The 12,853-nt window shown below is 43.1% G+C and overlaps 1 protein-coding gene across 12 annotated transcripts in view; it reads right to left on the reverse strand.

The window, feature by feature from the left end:
- SAMD12 (sterile alpha motif domain containing 12) overlaps positions 1-9,350 on the reverse strand; it is a 392,988-nt gene extending 383,638 nt beyond the window's left edge. For all 12 annotated transcript variants that reach the window (XM_037010846.2, XM_037010841.2, XM_073229999.1 and 9 more), the window contains exon 1: positions 9,211-9,350. In XM_037010846.2, the coding sequence (XP_036866741.1) occupies positions 9,211-9,223 (13 nt within the window). In that variant the 5' untranslated portion in view covers positions 9,224-9,350. The remainder of the gene's footprint in view (positions 1-9,210) is intronic.
- Between the last annotated feature and the right edge of the window lie 3,503 nt (positions 9,351-12,853).

The raw sequence follows: 12,853 nt of genomic DNA on the forward strand, positions 1-12,853 counted from the left end.
CCGACAAGTGGTTAACATCCAAAATATATAAAGAACTTACATGCCTCAACACCCAAGAAGCAAATAACCCCATTAAAAAAGGGGTGGGGGGAGAATATGAACAGACAATTCTCCAAAGAAGAAACTCAGATGGCAAACAGGCACAAGAAAAGATGCTCCACATCACTTATTATCAGGGAAATGCAAATATCTTCTCACACCAGTTAGGATGGCCAGTATTGAAAAGACTAAAAATAGCAAATGCTAGCAAGGATGTGGAGAAAAAGAGAATCCTCCTACACTGCTGGTGGGAATGTAAGCTAGTTCAACCATTGTGGAAAGCAATATGGAGGTTCCTCAAAAAATCAGAAATAGAGATAACATTTGACCCGGGAAATCCACTCCTAGGAATTTACCCAAAGAATATAATTTCTCAGATTCAAAAAGACATATGCACACCTATATTTATTGCAGTACTATTTACAATAGCCAAGATATGGAAGCCACCTAAGTGTCCATCAGTAGATGAATGGATAAAGAAGAGGTGGTACATGTACACAATGGAATAATATTCAGCCATAAGAAAGAAACAAATCCTACCATTTGCAACAACATGGATGGAGCTGGAGGATATTATGCTCAGTAAAATAAGCTAGGCCAAGAAAGACAAGTACCAAATGATCTCCCTCATTTGTGGAGTATAACAACTAAGCAAAACTTGAGGAACAAAACAGCAACAGACTCACAGACTCTAAGAAGGGACTAGCAGTTGCCAAGGAGGGGGATTGGGGGAGGGGGGGTGGGGAGGGAGGGAGAAGGGGATTAAGGGGTATTATGGTTGGCACATATGGTGTCAGGGGGATCATGGGGAAGACAGTGTAGCATAGAGAGGCAAATATTGACTCTGTGGCATGTTAGTATACTGTTGGGCAGTGACTGCAATAGGGTATGTGGGGGACACAATAACATGGGTGACTGTAGTAACCACATTGTTTTTCCATGTGAAACCTTCGTAAGAGTGTATATCAATAATATCTTAATAAAATAATAAATAAGTAAATAAATAAAATACTTATGGTTTATAATGACTTATTCATAAATACCAAGAACTGGAAACACAAATGCCCTTTAATTGGTGAATGGATAAATGGTACAACCATTCAATTGAGTACTCTGAAATTAAAAGGACTGAATATTGATACATGCAAAAACATGGATGAATATCAAATGTAATACACTAAGTGAAAGAAGCCAGACTCAAATGGCAACATAGTATATGAAATCATTTACATGACATTCTGAAAAAAGCAACAGTATAAACACAAGTCAGAACAGTAGTTGTCAGGGGCAGTGGGTGCAGTGAAGGATAACTAAAGGGGCACAAGGAAACATTTTAAGGTGTAAGAACTGACTTTAGAGTGGTAGTAGTAAGACTGAGTACATTGTATATGTTTGTCAAAATTCAAAGAACTACAAAAGGTGAGTTTTACAGTATGTAAATTATACTTAACCTAAAGTTTTTTTACAACATTAATACTGAACAGAGAGAACACCTGAAATAGACTCAAGTTTCAAAGCAATGAAACAGTTTGACACTTTATCTTAAAAAGAAACTGAAGTTTATTTTCTCTTAACCAAGTTTAGATTCTAATTGTAAATATGTTAATTTTTAGACCAAAAATAAAAAGAATCCTTTTTTTTTAAATTGGTTGTAACTTCTGCAACAAGATTTATGTCAGCAGGACAAAACATTTTTTATCTCATATTTGACTTTTCCTAGTCCATTTATAAAGGAGATCGTTTTTCTCCAAAATACTTTAGGGCACTTTTCAAAGACTTCGCTTAATCTTTAGATGATCCTAATAGTTTTCTTTGCTGTCTATCAAGTCAGCATCTTAGGTCAAATGCATTACACTAAGTGAAAGGTTTTTTCGGTTATATTTAATGGTCATCTGGCCTAACTCTGCCAGATCTTAATTGAGTCATGGCTGTATGAGTCCATCAGTTTTCCACGGTCACTTTCATAAAGTCCATGAAATTTTTCCACTTTTGCAAGACCTGAAATTTATTTTTGCAACAATTTTCATATTGTATGACTGGGTTATTATTAGACCATCAGAAAGAGTTCAGCCCACAAAATTGTAGGTGTTAAGTGGCAAATAACTTTTTGGTAGGGAAAAATTAAGTGTTGAGTCTTAGTAAACATACTCATAACTTTTACTTCCCTTTGTTGCCTCCTAACAGCAGGGGATCAGGTAATGAATAAAGTATTCATTTAATTAAGTAATACATTTAAAAGTAGGGAAGTTTTATATTTTATCAGTTATATTTTTTGGTTTTATCCCAGCTTGAACCATACATTCCTTCATTGAGCACCTACTATTATATCAAACACTATATGACCACAGAATCATAAAAATATCTTGGTGCTTTTTTAAGTGTGGCAAGAAGACAAGGAGAGACAGAGGACATCACCACCACCTTGCCTAACATTTACTAAATATTTATTGTGCAACTGACAGAATGGGTTCTAAGAGCTTCACTGCTACTAACTTAAACCTCTCAACATGCCTATGAGGTCATTATTATTAATATCCCCATCTGATAGATGCACACAGGAGTCTCAGCACTGTTTAGTGCATTGCCCAGGCCCATGTGACAGGCCTTTGGCAGAGCTTGGCTTCACATCCAGTCTGGTTGGAGAGCCTGTACATTTAAATGGGTATTGTGAGTGTGACGGCCCCCATGGTGAGACACAAGCAGGCCTGAGCCCATCTGCAACTCAGCTTCCCAGGCCAGCTGAAGCTCTGAGGTTCACAGCCCATGGCCAGTTGTAGGGAAAATGGAACTTCTTGTGCCCAGGATCCTCACCTGACCCTAAATTACTTGATGATGTAATTGCCCTACTGCTAGGCTAATGCTTCCTCACCCTAGGCAATAAGCTATTATTGACTGAGTCACTATATAAAGAGCTCTGCCCAGTGCTCTGGGCAAAGGCAGAGATGGAGGTAGATTACAGACCTGCAGACTGCTGGATGCAGACATGATTCTAGTGCTCAACCTACCATCGTAAGAATAAAGCCAGGTAAAAACACTTTTACCCCAAGAACCTCCGTTGTCATTTCTCAGTCTCACTGAATCCATTGAACTTGCCCTGGGCTGAAATCCTCAGGCAAGACACCAGTCTACAAACATCTATCAAATCACTGAAGACTTGGATATTGCTGGATGGACCACCAAACACCTTCTACATCAGCAAGGGCAGCTGAGAGGCAAGGGAACAAAACTCGCCAGCTGGCTTCTCCCAGCCCCAGTGCCCTTGGAAAAAGCAACTGAAGGAAGTGAAGTGGCTGCCCCTGTCACCCGACAGCTGCCGCCCCTTCGTGCTCTTCATTTGGGGAGGCGAGCTGTACAGCAGCTTCTTGCACCCACACTTTAGAAAAATAGGCTAAATATAGCCAAGCTTGCTCTCGTGAGCCAGCTCAGAGCTGGTTGTGCTGCTACATTCCATTTCAGAAAATCGGGGAGGAATCCACTTGATTTATAGGAGAGTAGCTTTCCTTGCTTGCTCCTATGGTTTCAAGAGCACTATATGCAAGACCCAACTGGGCTGTGGGGAGTGATGAAGGTTTGGTCAAACAGGTAATAGAGCCCATAGGAAAGGGAATGTACCAGACATGACTTAGGAGCATCCTCATTCATGCTCCTGCCCATACAGGGCTAAATAACTGCAATGTCAGGGCTTGGAGGAAAAAAATCCATTAGGTAGAACATATTCTACATACACAATGTTTTATGCCCTTTCCCTTGTTCCCCACCCATCAACACCCTATTCAAAATCTCACTCAAATTCTCCCTTGGTTAGGCTCTCCCCATCCAGCTAAAAACTAAATGCTCTATGTGTTCTCAGACCTCCCACACTAAGTTGCTTGGACTTTTATTTAGCACCTGTATCACTCCACCTAACCTGCTTCTGTCTCCTTCACTAAGGTGGAGGCCAGGGGTTTGTGGGGTGCAGAGCAGGCTAACTTCATTAGACTGCCTCCAAATCTAGTAGAGTTCCTTGCCCAGAGGGAGTACTCTACTGCTCACCAACAGAAAATGCAAAACCTGCCTAAATACCACTGAAGGAGAGTTTGCAATATTCCCCCTTTCTCCTAATTAAATGCACATCTGACATTGACTCCCCAGAGTTCAAGCACCAGCTTCCCCTGGCTGCCCCTCCTGCAACATGTCTCCACAGTATCTACTATGACTCAGCATTACAGAACACAGCTACTTTATTAGACAGAAGCCCTGTCTGAACTGGCTGAGAGGTCCTGAGGAAGAGACAGGGTGGCAAGAATTACTGCCACGGCAAGTACAGAACCAGGGCTCAAAGCCCTACTTCTCATTCATACACAGTCACTGGACAGAAATTGAATTATGGGTTTCTGGTCACTAGTCTCATGTCCTAGAGAGTGATTAATAGAAGCTGCTGGTGCAGGAAAGCCAGATCTCATGGGCTAAAGAACAAAATTAAAATTAGGAAGTAATTTTTTCAGAAGACCCTGGTGAGAAGTGCAAGGGAAGAGAATCAGAGAACAACTAATTGAACCATAACACCACAATGCTACACAGATAAGTGCCTGTCAGGGAAATCTGCCCACAGTCCCACTGCGGTTACAACATCCACTTTGTAGATGAACACAGTTGGGAGTTCTCCTTAGGGGTGTAAGGGGGCTACTGTGGAAATCCAAAGCACCCAAAATCCCACCCATTCATTCAGTCAACAAGCTTCATGCAGCATCCACCCTGGGCCAGGTATAAGGCACCAGTGCCTGCCCTCAGAAAGCACCACCGAGTAGAAGAGGTGGGTGCAAATGACAAGTGCAGGTGGGCTAACACCAAGAGCCATCTTCCTCCTTGCTTCATGTGTCAAATGAAGGGAAATCCTTGAGAATGACACTTCTGGTCTCTCTCCACTCCCTCACCGGCTCATCTCAGGAGAGGAGACAACTACTGACATGCAAGTCAGTCTGTGAAAGGGAGCAAAGCATAGGTGGCTCAGACTTCCCTCGTTCCCTTTGGGTCCCACCCGCCTTCTGCAGGAGTCCATCTTCTCCCTGCTCGCCAGGCTGTCAGTGTTGCGGAGGCAGGAACTTCTCAGTACATCCATTGCTGGGGTGCAATATCAGCAAGTCCACTTTATCATCCAACCCAAAGTCAGAAAAAAATAACCCATGTAGCCTTGAAATAAAGATGACGTTTTTATCTCCCATCGTGACTGTGACTCAGTTCTGAATTTACGCAGGCTACAAAGCTATCATTTATGACTGCTTCTTTTTGCTATGAGTGCTTTGACTATCCCATTTGCCCTTTTTCCCAGCCACTGTTATTTATCCTTACAATATTTTGGTGAGACAGCATGATACTTTTACAGAAGAAAAAGTACAGAAACTGAGCATTGAATGCCTTATCAGAGGCCACTTGATAAGCTGATTTGTTCACTTAGGATGGAGAATTCAGATTCCCTAACACAGATGTCATTAAGAGTGCATGGCCTTCCATTTCAAATCTTGGGGGAGGTCTGAGGAGAGGTTGCTGAATATTGGAGAAGATTTTCTGCCATGTAGGAGGGTCTGTCCTATTAGATCTAGAATATGAACACCATGTACAAGGTTCTTCCACCCACTTTTCTTACACAGCTCTGAGGATGAAGCAAAGGGAGGAATTGGGGACAAGGAGTAGGAAAACCCTTCTCTTGCTTTGGGGCACTTATACTTCATTCACAAAACAATTACTGCAGTTCTCCAAGTGCCAGGCACCAATGTTGGACTACAAAGATGAATACTACACTGTCCCGGATGAATCCACTTTCCTCCCCCTCTGGGTAATACTGCAACCCATTTGTTAGAAGACATCAGCTGCATGGACACGGCTGCCTACAGAGTCTATTCATAGAGAATGGATTACTCTGGTTTCTGCATGCTACCTCCTCTCTAGCAGCCCTAGTTCTCCTGCTATTTGGAGTAATTTAGTACAATACAATGTTTTAAAAAGAGTGGGGGATGCCAATATAATCCCAATCTGAATGCAGACCATAAGGTATATGGCTGCAAAGCACACTCTGAACTGCCCAGTTGCCCATAAATGAAAGGCATGGGCAATATTCCAGGCTAGGGAAAAGAAACAGGATGCTGCAATTAAATTCAGAGAGGAAAACAGGCTATCCATAAAATAAACAAAGAGCACTCTTTTTCATCTTAAACTCAATGCTACAGGTTCAGCAAAATGAATGAGCTCCCTACTTGCTCTTAACACTTCTACAGGTTCAAGCTTAACAGGTTACACATTGTAAAAAAACCTCCTAATTTGATACTAATTAGAAAGATTTACATGAACTGAAAATTCAAAATAAAATACACATGCCAAGTGGCGTACACACATATATCTTAATGAACACAGGAGGTAGAAGGGGACACAGAAAATATTTACTAAGGATCTATATTCCAGGTTTCCTTCTATAAACCCTCTTATTTAATCCTCACAATTTTCTTGGGAAGTAAACAATAAAGGTACCCATTTTTTTCCAGATGTGTAAAGTTCAGATGTTAAGAAACATGTACCATATTTCCTATTCCATTTCCTCTGGCAAAGGTCATTACTCTCTGAATCAGTGTTTCTCACGGAATGTGGTCTTCATTAGTGGGTTTTGGGCTGGGAACTTTGTATCATATGGCTGTACACTGCAGGACATTTAGCATCCCTGGCCATGGGCACAAAATAACAATAGCCCCTACATATCACACACATACCCTAGAAGGACAATTGCCCCTCAGATGAGAAACACTGCTCTTGAAGATTCTTTGAGCATCAAGACAAAAGACTGAAGGGAGGGCACTTCCTTTAAAATTCTTCCCTACCTTCAAATCTCTCAAAAGTTGCTTGTTTTGTGGCATTTGGGATAAGAAAGCCCTATGCACTCTTATGGAGTCAGTAACAAAAGCTCCATGATTTATTTCCAATGAATTCCATGAGCTTTTATTGAGGACCTATTATGAGTCAGGTACTGTGCTACTGCTGCGGAATAGCAAGTCAACGAGAGCCTGGTCCCAACACCCAAGGGGTTAGAGTTTTATAGTCTAGTAAGAGATAGTTTAAGCTTGGTGTTAGGATAGATGTAAGTACAGGTGCCAGGACCCAGGGCTGAAACACCTCACATAGACTAGGGTAGAGCCCTGGGACAGGTTCTCAAAGGAAGTAGATTCCCTGAGCCTTGAAAGACTAAGTGAGAGTACCCAGGAAGGGCTCAGTCCAAGCTGAAAAAAATGCCTTTGCAAAAACCAGTGATAGGAATCCTATTTGCAGTCACAGTTTAAACTACTCCCTTCATTCTTCAAGATGATACTTCACTGTGATTCAAACTCAGGCTCCCCTGTTTACCAGATAAATACTTTAACCAAGTAAGTCATTAGAAAATAAAATATGCTCTCTACAGTTCATGCAACCTTCCTTCCAAAGCCCTTGTTTTCAAAAGTCTTGCTTTTCTGGTATAATGACCTATCACGCAAGAAATATGACTAATTCTATATGTCTTACAGTGAGCAGGAAATTGTTTTCAAATACACTGGGGATTGGCAACCAGTGGGAGTGTCCCTCATTTGGGAACACAGAAGCATAGTGGAAAGATAATAATGTCATCTGAAGATGGGTAAGGGAGACAGGGTGCCAGTAGGTCAACTTACCCTTGGCCTTAAGCTCAGGATGACTTTTATTTTTCCCACTGAAGTCTTGTTTCATTTACCATCAACTATAACAACGTAAAAAAAAAAAACCAGATTCTCACCCTGTTATTATACATGCAGAGAAAGGAAGACTTAGAAACATCTTTGGCTATTCGTTTTTTCAAAGCCATGTATGTGTTCTTTATACATATATGTATTTATTTATGATTTAAAAACCAAGGTATATATAAATAAGTGTATTAAATATAGATAGATTATTAGAAGTGAACAGCTTGAGATGTCTAAACCTGAGAGAGCCCAAAAGCAACACTGTCCTGAGTTAATGAGCTCTCTGAGCGTAGGAGCTGGGTTACTGCTACATCAAATGGTTAAAGTCATTATAAAGTGCGGGAGTCAGATTAGTTCAATTGCTCTTTCCTGGGGTGGGGGTGGGGGCGGGGGCGGGAAGCAAGCCAGCCCTTGAGGTTCCTTTCTGCCTCTAGTCTACAAGGAATGGGCTCATTTCCCTTTGGCAGGGAGCCTGATGCAGCTGGCGGGCGTGCCCTCTTTCCTACCCCTCTTACCTGAACCCGGCTCAGGAACCTCACCCAGTAGATAAACGTCGGCTCCTCTTTAGTTCCATGATTATTTAATTTTATCATTCAGGCGGAGTTTGACCTCTAACGTGACATCACAAACACATTTGGTCCACATTTTACTGCCCTCAACAAGAAAGCCTGTATTCCAAGAGAATCTGAAATGAAAACCCGGGATCTCTCACAAACCTCCCGTCCCTGCTTTCAACCAGGAAGTTCAGAGGAGGCAGGAGTGTCCAACCCAAACTGCAAAGGCAAAGGCCAACACTACATTTGGAAAAAGGAAGATAGTCTTCAAAGAAAAACCTTCTTTGGTCTTGACCCAAATTGAAAATGTTGGTTGTCCTTTTTATCCCTGGCTGATTCTGTTCTGCGTCTGCAAACTTTGCTAACCCCTGGAGGGTTGTATAAACAGAGACAGGTGTAGGACATCTCCACCCTCTGGGTACATCTGCTGCCCCCACTGCCGGGTAGACGAGGGGCCCCGACCCAATCGCAGTCCAAGCTTCCCAATGACGCACTGGGCCAGGGTCCTCTCCCACGTGTGGGGACAAAGCCAGCATCCCTAACCTGGTAGCCATCCAGCCGGCCCTAGCAGGAGGGGACAGCGAAAGGGGCACCGCAGAACCGCGACCTCATGTGGGTCTATCCGGCTCTCCCCCATTCTCAGCACATCGTGTCACATTAGGGGTACTCTTCGTCTTCAACCCTAAAGTCCTGCACACCTATGAGTCTTTCCAAAGCGTCCGAATAAAGCGCCTACTGGCCTTCCGTGGCTCAGGTAAGTGCCAAGTGGTGTAGGAGGAAAGGGCCCGCTCTCCACCACCATCCCCTTTCCTCTCCTCCCCACGTTCCCCAAGATTCATCAGGATGTGTGTATTGGGGTGCGCGGGTGAAGAGGGAGCTTAAAACGCCCAAGCGTCCCTTACCTTCTACAGCCATTCTCTCAGAGCTTCCCTAACGCATGCATAATTTTCTTGGCCGAGGTACTCCTCCGGCCCCGCGCTCCCCCCGCCTCGCGCTTTCGCCTAAATATTCTGCGCTCATCTGCTCCAGGACCAACCTGCCGCGGTCACGCAGAGCGAGGCTGTCCGCTCCCGGCTCGGCGCAGAGCGTCCTGGGAAGTGTAGTTCCCTCACTTCGCTCCGGACAAGGACAGCACTTAAGTTCTCTGTGCGGCGCGGCCGCGCCGCCGCACTCGGCCCGCAACTCCAGCCTTAGCTGGCCGGGGCAGGGCGACGCCCTCTCAGGAGGGTCTCGGGAGAAGTGCCGAACCCGGGAGGGGCTGGGACTACATTTCCCAGGATGCCGTGCGCGGGGGTTCGCTCGGCACTTAAGAGACCCGGGATTGAGATCCTCCCTGTCAATTAGAGGCGGGTAAGCACCTGGCAGGGTCTGCGTATAGGGCAGAAGGTGCCAGGGTTTGTGTTGTGACCTTCTAGGCTTGTTCTCTGGCCTCTTTGGCCACCCGTTCCGTAAGGAGAGCAGAGCCACCGGCCGGCTGTGGTTCTCTGCCTGCCCAGGGAGTTGCCGCTCAGGGTGCAGCTAAAACTTGTTCCTTGGAGCCCTGGGATATGTGGGGTTTAGGGAATCCCGCCAGGTGATACAGCTGTCTTCTGTTACTCCACGTGGGTTATGTTGCTAACTACTTGGCAAAGGGGTGAGGGATGGCTTAAAAACCCCGAAGAGGCATCATCCCCAAAGGGTTGGTCTTTGGAGCCAAACCTACAAGATTCCACCTGAGGGTGTCAGAGGGTGGAAGCCTGACCAGCTCCAAAGTAGGAGGCTTTCAGTTTGCTGGGTCTGGGAGCCCACTGGGGGTCTGTGATAGAGCCTCATGGTGAACGGCGCTGAAGAATTGTCTTCTTACAACTTCTGAACCTGGGTCCTAACTCCAGGTGCTGGGGTTCTATAAGCAGACTGGAAAAAGAGAATCACCTGGAGGACAACAGAGTTCCAGAGCTGGTAAATATTGATGAAAATGAAGTTCCCAAACTCTTTTTCCCCTCTGCATGTGAAATACAGATGTAGTTATGGCTGGTAGCGGTAGGGAATGGCCTTACAAACAAATCTAACCCAGGACTGCACTCTTGCAGACCTTGAGCTCAGAAGTGCATAGGGTACCACCTCCTTTCACCCAGCCCCCAGCTCATCTACCTCCCCCCACCATGTATAATTTTTTAAAAACTATTCCGGAAAATAAATTTAAGGAATTACAAAGATCCCATTCTTCCTATTAAGATGACTACTTAGATTTTCTGTGTCTGTCTCTGTCATAATATTTTTTTAAACAAAACAATTTTGTTTCTGAGAGTGCATGTGCGCACCTGCTTTTCTGGTCACTAACTACGTGCTTAGTCCTCCTGTTGGGTAATATGACTGTGTCTGGGTGGTTTTAAAAATACCTGTGTGTAACTGTGAAATGCCCTTGGTGATGCTTTAACTCTGAGTCCATAGAGCTGTGTTTATCAAACCCAAGTCTTCTACCCTTGGTACAGTAGAGAGACTTGTTCAGTGAGATACAGCTGCCATGGATAAAACAATTTTTCAAACCTAACATGCAGTCAAGCATTAGAAAATCTAGAATGAATTCAAATCCAGGTGCTTCACTCCCCTCTCAAGTATATGACACCACCAAAACAGTTACCCTTTCCTTAGATTGAACACATGGAGAGGAAAGCTGTGGGCCAAACATTATCAATGGTTCTTAACCTTTTCTCTGCATCAGCCTTTTACAGACACACATTCCTAAGCCCCACCTAAGTCTGACAGAATCTGGATTTGTAAGGGTTTAGGTAGGTTTTTAAACATTTGAGTTTGAAAAATCCACACATGATTCTAATCTGCATCAAGGGTGAAAACCATTGGTCTGTTTTCAGCTTTTAAGGATCTGGGTTGTACTAAAATATAAAAGTCATTGAAATCCATTTTTAATTTAAAAACTTTATTTCAGCCCAAAGTCTTCAAGATCTTTCCTGACTGATGTGCATTCTAGCTTGAGTTTCATTTTTTAGTATAAATATAAATAAGATATGAAGGAAATATTAGTTTAACCATATGAAATAGCCAATATTTAACTGTTTTTTCCTATAAATTTCATGTGATTCAACCAAGGAAAAGCAGCCATTAAGCAGGGGTTTTCAATAATGGCCAAATACTAGAATCACCTGGTAAGCTTAAAAAAAATAGAACAGTTTCCACTATACCAACTCTTGGCAAGATTGTGGAGAATTAAGGATTCGTACATACCACTGGTGTTGTACAAATTGAAACAACCACTTTGGAAAACCATTTAGTTTATCAGTTGAATATATGCTTACCTGTGACTAAGCAGTTCCACTCTTAGGATATACGAAACAGATATGTATACACATACACATCTTCTCCAAAAGACATTTACAGGAATGTTGTGGCTGCTTTGTTTTCAGTAGTTGCAAACTGGAAACAAACTGAAGGTTCATCAACAATAGATGACAAACCATCCTATTTAGCAGGGTCAGCAAACTTTGGCCCAAGGGCCAAATATGGTCTACTGTCTGTCTTTATATGTATAGCTCATGAGTGAAGTATGGTTTTTACATTTTTAAATGGTTGGGAAATAATCAAAAGATAAATAATATTTTGTGACATGAAAATTATATTGAAGTAGCTACATAATATCCTCAGTTTTGCTTTTTGGCCTGCAAAACCTGAAATATTTCCTGTTTGGCCCTTCCAGAAAAAAGATTTACCAAACCCAACTATAAAGTAATGAGAATGAATGGACTGCAATCACATACAACAATACAGGTGAACCACATGCATTAGTTACCTTCTGCTGGTAACAAATCACCCCAAAAGTTAGTGGCTTAAAATAATAGCCGTGCATTATATCAGTTTCTGTGGAACAGAAATTTGGGCACAACTTAGCTGGGATGTTTACTACATGGTCTTTTACAGGCTGCAATCCAGGTGTTGGCTGGGTTGAAGCCATCTGAAGGCTCATCTTGGGAAGAATCAGCTTCCAAGCTCACATGGTTGTTGAAAGAATTCAGTTTTTCACAGTCTGTTGGATGGCTGGCATCAGTTCTTTGCTGGCTGATGGCCATCCTTATACTTTGCCACAGGGGCCTCTTCATCATGGCGGCCTGCTTCATTAAAGCATGCAAGCTAAGAAAGCAGTGGAGTCTGCCAGCAGGATAGAAGGCACAACCTTTTGTTACCTAATCATAGAACTGCCATCCCCTCAAAGTTGCCATATTCTATTAGATGCACGTTGCTTAAGGGAAGGCCATAAATAGTAGGAGGTTGAATCATTGTGGGTCATCTTAGAGGCTGCCTGCCAAAACACACAAGCAGAGTGATGAACAAAAAAATGGTTGAAAATATGTATTGTGTGATTCCATATATATATATAAAACCAGACAAAACCAATCTAGGGCATTAGAAGTCGGGATAGTGCTTCTTCTGTGTGTGCAGGAGGTTAAGGGGTGAATAGTAGTTACTGGAAGGAAGCCTTATGGATGCATCTGGTGTGCTGAGAGTATTCTAATTCTTGAGCTGTGTGCTGTTTTCACGTGTATAATGTGTGTG

The sequence above is a fragment of the Manis javanica genome, chromosome 2 (genome assembly GCF_040802235.1).
Source record: "Manis javanica isolate MJ-LG chromosome 2, MJ_LKY, whole genome shotgun sequence".
In the NCBI taxonomy this organism is placed as follows: Eukaryota; Metazoa; Chordata; class Mammalia; order Pholidota; family Manidae; genus Manis; species Manis javanica.